This window comes from Psammomys obesus, unplaced genomic scaffold (genome assembly GCF_907164565.1).
Source record: "Psammomys obesus unplaced genomic scaffold, mPsaObe1.curated_primary_1811, whole genome shotgun sequence".
NCBI classification, from domain to species: Eukaryota; Metazoa; Chordata; class Mammalia; order Rodentia; family Muridae; genus Psammomys; species Psammomys obesus.
The window spans coordinates 11,646,509-11,653,127 of record NW_026589732.1 but is presented as its reverse complement, the minus strand read 5'-3'; the positions used below and the strand labels follow the sequence as shown (position 1 = coordinate 11,653,127).

Here is a 6,619-nt window from a genome sequence, read left to right as displayed (position 1 = left end):
GGACAGGGTCACCTCCCAGGGAAGTCCTTTTGAGTGGGCGGGCCAGCCCAGACCTAAGCTAAGGGAGCGAGCTGTCCCATGACCTTTACCTCGCCGCTTCACCTCTTTATGACTCACTTCTCATCTTCAAACTGGAGAATGCGAGTGCACAGCTTGTAAAGAGCTTTGAGATCCCTGGTGAAAGGTATCTCCGCACCTCGGTTCCTCTCCGCGTTCCCACCCCCCACCCCCTCCCATCCCGGCCAAAGTAAAGCCTGGAACGCGTTCACTCCCTTACTCGCACCTTCTATTATCAAGACCGAAACTACGTGCCCGACTCCGGCCTTTTTTCCACCACAGCAGGCGCGGAACCCTCCTCCGAACTTGTGAGACTGCAGCCCCCCATCGCCCGGCCCCCACCCCCACCTTACAGGAGGTCCCAACAGCACCCGCGCCGGGCCCGGCGCTGACAGGGCCCGGCCTCTGCCTGCGTACGCGCGGGAGGGCGGGCCGCATGAGTCACGCGGATAATCGCGCTCCGGAGTACGCACACGACTCGACCGGCGCAAACGCGAGCAGGGACGGGGGCGCGCCGCAGCCTCCCCTCCCACCCCCAGGACCCCGCCAGGGTTCCCGTGGCCAGACTTTCGAGCCCAGGGAACCCACCGCGGCCGCGCAGAGGTCCCCGAGCCGCGCGGCCGCTGGAGCCTCGTCGGGCTCCCGCACCGAAGCCGCCGTCGCCGCCGCCGCCGCCGGCGTCAGCGCGGCTCCAGCCCGCCAGCTGCCCGGCTGGCGTCACGGCTCGGCCCCTCCCCGCCCGCGCCCCTCCCTCGCCCCCGCCCCCACGTGCGCGGAGTTTGTTTATTTAGCTGCCATGGCAACGCGCGGGGGGGCGGCGGGGAGGCGGGGAGAAGAAAGGCAGGGGGCGGGGCCTGGCGGCGGAGCCTCGCGCGCCACGGGGAGGAGGCGGGGGAGCTAGGGAGCGAGAAGTTATAAGTAAGAAGCGCGCGGCGGCCGCCGGCAGTTCCCCGGCCGAGAGAGCGAGCGCGGCTCCGGGCGCGCGGGGAGCAGAGGCGGTGGCGGGCGGCGGCGGCACCCGGAGCCGCCGAGTGCCCCTCCCCGCCCCTCCGGCCCCCCACCCAGCCACCCGCCCGTGACCCGCGCCCATGGCCGCGCGCACCCGGCGCAGCCCCCAGGACTCCGCACCCCGCGCCACCGCCCAGCTCGCAGTTCCGCGCCACCGCGGCCATTCTCACCTGGCGGCGCCGCCCGCCCACCGCCCGGACCACAGCCACCGCGCCGCCGACAGCCACAGTGGCCGCGACAACGGTGAGGGACACTGCTGAGTCCAAGAGCGTGCAGCCTGGCCATCGGACCTACTTATTTGCCTTGCTGATTGTCTATTTTTCTAAGAGTTTACAACTTTTCTAAGAATTTTTGTATACAAAGGAACTTTTTTTAAAAGACATCTCCGATTTATACTGAATCCAAAGAAGAAGGATCTCGGGCAATTTGGGGGTTTTGGTTTGGGGTTTCGTTTCTAAAGTTGTTTTTTAATCCTCGTTGACTTTGGGGTTCGGGTACCCCTCTCTCCTCTTCGGACTCCGGAGGACCTTCTGGGCCCCCCACATTAATGAGGTAGGTGAGACACTAGGCTTGGGGAACAGAGGGGGTGAGGACTCTTGGGAAACCTTGGAGCGGTGGCCAGGGTGGCCCCTGACTCCTGTGCGCCCCGCCCGGCCCGCAGGCAGCCACCTGGCGAGTCTGACATGGCTGTCAGCGACGCTCTGCTCCCGTCCTTCTCCACGTTCGCGTCTGGCCCGGCGGGAAGGGAGAAGACACTGCGTCCAGCAGGTGCCCCGACTAACGTGAGTGTCGCGCTAGCGCCCGGCAGATTTCTGCAGGAGAGGGGTGGGTGGGCGGAATCCAGGGGACGCCAAGAGCCCTAGCTAGGACAAGGATTGCCCTCCAGTGGGACGCTACAGCTTTCCCTGGATGGCTCCTCGGCCCCTGGGTCGGCCTTAGTGCGTGTGGTCCCCGCGCTCCGGAACTTCCAGGGGCGCACCGTGGGGCCTCACAGGTCTCAGGGCGTCCGGCCCGTGGGGTGGACACACGCAGGCCACTGGATTGTAGGTGCAAATCTTGAGACCCTTTTGGGCCCGGGTGATTTTAGCGCGTAGGCGACCGGGTGGCTATAGTGCATTGGGAGAAAGCCACAGTGTCCTAGTGTCCCAATTCTGTGGGCGGCCGGAGCGTCCCGGGGAACTGGCGGGGAAGAGAACTGGGCTGGCGGAGTTGTGGCGCTAGCTTACAGGGGCACGGACGTGCCACCTCTCACCCGGGTGTTGGCTGAGATTGCAGCGCTGGCACCTGGAGTCCCCGGGGCTGCCTTCCTGTCCTTTCCAGTTCCTATGGCTGGCAGGGGCGCTGGCGTGCTTCACCCCCGCAAGGCAATACTAGGGATGGCAACCGGGGCTACAACTTAACAGCTTCTTTCTCCCTTCCTGTTCTTGCAGCGTTGGCGAGAGGAGCTCTCTCACATGAAGCGAATTCCCCCACTTCCCAGCCGCCCGTATGACCTGGCGGCGACTGTGGCCCCAGACCTGGAGAGTGGTGGAGCTGGCGCAGCTTGTAGCAGTAACAACCCGGCCCTCCTACCCCGGAGGGAGACCGAGGAGTTCAACGATCTCCTGGACCTAGACTTTATCCTCTCCAACTCGCTATCCCATCAGGAATCGGTGGCCGCCACTGTGACCTCCTCTGCGTCAGCCTCATCCTCGCCCTCCCCGGTGAGCAGCGGCCCTGCCAGCGCGCCCTCCACCTGCAGCTTCAGCTACCCGATCCGGGCCGGGGGTGACCCGGGTGTGGCTGCCGGCAGCACAGGTGGCGGTCTCCTCTACAGCCGGGAATCGGCGCCACCTCCCACGGCCCCCTTCAACCTGGCGGACATCAGTGACGTGAGCCCTTCGGGCGGCTTCGTGGCTGAGCTCCTGCGGCCGGAGTTGGACCCAGTATACATTCCGCCACAGCAGCCTCCGCCGCCAGGTGGCGGGCTGATGGGCAAGTTTGTGCTGAAGGCGGCTCTGAGCAACCCTGGCAGCGAGTACAGCAGCCCGTCGGTCATCAGTGTTAGCAAAGGCAGCCCGGACGGCAGCCACCCTGTGGTAGTGGCGCCCTACAGCGGTGGCCCGCCGCGCATGTGTCCTAAGATTAAGCAAGAGGCGGTCCCCTCCTGCACGGTCAGCCGGTCCCTAGAGGCCCACTTGAGCGCCGGACCCCAGCTCAGCAACGGGCACCGGCCCAGCACACACGACTTCCCCCTGGGGCGGCAGCTCCCCGCCAGGACTACCCCTACACTGGGTCCAGAGGAACTGCTCAACAGCAGGGACTGTCACCCCGGCCTGCCAATTCCCCCAGGATTCCATCCCCATCCAGGGCCCAACTACCCTCCTTTCCTGCCAGACCAGATGCAGTCTCAAGTCTCATCTCTCCATTACCAAGGTCAGTGAGGGGAAGGGTTGGTAGAGCTGCAGCTGGGAGCTTGGCTTCTTCGGGGAGTTCTCAGAGGCTCTCCAGAAGGAGGTTGACCCCACTTTCTTTACTCCTAGAGCTCATGCCACCGGGTTCCTGCCTGCCAGAGGAGCCCAAACCAAAGAGGGGAAGACGGTCGTGGCCCCGGAAAAGAACGGCCACCCACACCTGTGACTATGCAGGCTGTGGAAAAACCTATACGAAGAGTTCTCATCTCAAGGCCCATCTGCGAACCCACACAGGTAAGGGAAGCGGCCTGTGGAAGAGGGGTGCTGTCTGCCTGCTCATAGGCTGGCTGTAGACTCCTCAGGGCTTTCTTGGGTGCTGGGGTGTATCTCTTCTCCATCTCCCGGATCACAGAGGAGGGCAGCAAACAGGCGCCTATGTTTTTGCCCAGAAGCCTTTTGCTTGATGGATGCTATCTGCTGCCTGAATGTGCAGTTTCTCACTGGGCCTTTAACAGATAGGGAGTTTCCTGTGCCTGCCCCTCCTAGCTTGGTAATCAAGAAGTTGTACTTTGCAGTGCAAAAATACAGTATCTTTAACAGAAAAATTTTGAATTTTCTAGATTGTTTTCATAGTTGTTCCCTGCTCTCTTCAGATCTACCTCTGTTCTGGTCTTTTAGAATAATTAGATTAGATTTACATTCCAAGAATTTAAATAGTTATGATTGCTGGGGATTCTTGTTTGAAATTGCCGCTATAAGCGGGATATTGTTTAAAATTGTCCCTTCAAGTTGGGTATGGTGATAGTCGATGTTATAGTTACAAACACCAAAGAGACTAAAAGGATCAGTTGATCTTAAGACCAGCCTGGTCAAGAACCCCAGGCACAGAATAAAAAAAAAGGAAAGGAAAGGTGGTCATTACATGCTAAGGTCGTCCAGATGTGGTTATTAAAACAGCTAGAATGACACTGCAGAAAAAAAAATTAGCTGTTGGTATCATTTTGGACCCAGCGTAATGGAATGGGATACTTTTGGTTTCAGCGGAGATAACTCCCAGTCATTTCCTAGTCCATTCCCAACACTGGTTAGGCTCAAAAGAAAACATCACTTCTATGAACATGAAGTGGATATTTGTATTTTTTGGTTGCCAGCTACTGTTTCTATATGAGTTTAAACTCATACATGTTATTCCTATTTATCATCCGGAATTCAGTATACCCTTCAGTGTCATAAAGACATGCCTGGATTTCTTTTTTATTTTATTTTTTTATTGAAAGAGAGGGTGGGGTATGCACCGGAAGTTGCTCTCTGGCTTCTAGTTTTTAAAGGGGCTAATTCTTCATTCCAGCAATGGCTTCAGCAGCCTGTTCTCCCTTCCCTTTACAGGTGAGAAACCTTACCACTGTGACTGGGATGGCTGTGGGTGGAAATTTGCCCGCTCTGATGAACTGACCAGGCACTACCGAAAACACACCGGGCACCGCCCTTTTCAGTGCCAGAAGTGCGACAGGGCCTTCTCCAGGTCAGACCACCTTGCCTTACACATGAAGAGGCACTTCTAAATCCCACATAGTGGATACGACCCACACTGCCAGGACAGAGTTCAGTATTTTTTTTTTTTAACCTTTCACACTGTCTTCTCATGAGGGGAGGAGCCCAGCTGGCAAGCGCTACAATCATGGTCAAGTTCCCAGCAAGTCAGCTTGTGAATGGATAATCAGGAGAAAGGAAGAGTCCAAGAGACAAAAAACAAAAAACAAAACAAAAATACCGAAAGACAAACGAAAAACAAAAGAAAAAAAAATCACAGAACAGATGGGGTATGAGACTGGATCTTCTATCATTCCAATACCAAATCCAACTTGAACATGCCTAGACTAAGAAAACGCCAAGGGGCGACTGGAAGTTTGTGGATATCAGGGTATACATTAGATGAGTTGGGGGAGGGAAGACCAGAATTCCCTTGACTTGTGTTTCGATGATGCAATATACATGTATGCTCTTTGCCTTCTAAAAAGCCATTATTATGTCAGAGGAAGAGGAAGCAATTCAGGTACAGAACATGTTCTAATAGCCTAAATGATGGTGCTTGGTGAGTCGTGGTTCTAAAGGTACCAAATGAGGGAGCCAAAGTTCTCCAACTGCTGCATACTTTGACAAGGAAAATCTATTTTTGTCTTCCGATCTACATTTATGACCTAAGTCAGGTAAATGTACCTGGTTTATTTCTGTAACATTTTTATGCAGACAGTCTGTTATGCACTGTGCTTTCAGATGTGCAATAATTTGTACAATGGTTTATTCCCAAGTACGCCTTTAAGCAGAACAAATGTGTTTTTCTATATAGTTCCTTGCCTTAATAAATATGTAATATAAATTTAAGCAAACTTCTATTTTGTATATTTGTAAACTACAAAGTAAAAAAAAATGAACATTTTGTGGAGTTTGTATTTTGCATACTCAAGGTGAGAAATAAGTTTTAAATAAACCTATAATATTTTATCTGAACAACAGTCCCTTTGTTTTGTTTCTGGCTTGGGAAAGAACTTGCCCTTTAAGACGGCGGTGGAGGGAGGGCACATGAGAGCCATGCTATAAAGCCAGTTTTACCTCGACAGAGGATGTAGACAACTTGTTTTTTTTTTTTTTAAGTTACTCAGTTTTATATTAAGTAGAGTTGCAGTCGAGAGCTATACGGACAGGACATTATAAATCATCTGATTCATGTTTGCATCGTACAAATACGAAAGTATGCTTCCTTACCCAAATACATACGTCCAGGTACACATGGCTCAGTTGTTTTTTGATTTGCTCAGTTTTAGCAGGGAACACTCAACAGTCAGCCTGGACACTCTAGTTTAACACATACGTACACACACATCTATAATTACATTTTGTCTTTTAAAGTAAATGAAATTATGAAGCCTTCTCTCTGGAGGCCTGGCCTTGTAGTCCCCACAGAATCTGAGTAATAAAAGACCCTTCCCTATGCAAACAACCCTAGGAAGGGAATGTAGTTCCACAGTGCCCTCCTGAGGATTGAGGGCTTCATTTATGCTGCATATAGTACCCTAAAGAGATCCAAAACATGCTGTCTATGGAGTATTGTAAACCTTCCTCAATCTCTCTGAAGACATGGAAACAATTAAAAATTACTCAAA

At 54.3% G+C, this 6,619-nt stretch overlaps 1 protein-coding gene across 1 annotated transcript; it reads left to right on the top strand.

Annotated features, from left to right (window-relative positions):
- Nucleotides 1-1,156: 1,156 nt before the first annotated feature.
- Klf4 (KLF transcription factor 4) lies at nt 1,157-5,962 on the top strand. Its single transcript, XM_055605416.1, has 5 exons — nt 1,157-1,617; nt 1,727-1,847; nt 2,496-3,480; nt 3,588-3,752; nt 4,845-5,962. The coding sequence occupies exons 1-5, from the start codon at nt 1,613-1,615 to the stop codon at nt 5,018-5,020; spliced, it is 1,452 nt and encodes a 483-aa protein (XP_055461391.1). The 5' UTR covers nt 1,157-1,612; the 3' UTR covers nt 5,021-5,962.
- Nucleotides 5,963-6,619: the final 657 nt, after the last annotated feature.

Bases quoted from the DNA above. Each gene is read 5' to 3' on its own strand.
- Klf4 (XM_055605416.1), top strand. The intron at 1,848-2,495 runs GTGAGTGTCGCG...CTGTTCTTGCAG, and splicing joins CAGCAGGTGCCCCGACTAAC to CGTTGGCGAGAGGAGCTCTC. The intron at 3,481-3,587 runs GTCAGTGAGGGG...CTTTACTCCTAG, and splicing joins CTCATCTCTCCATTACCAAG to AGCTCATGCCACCGGGTTCC.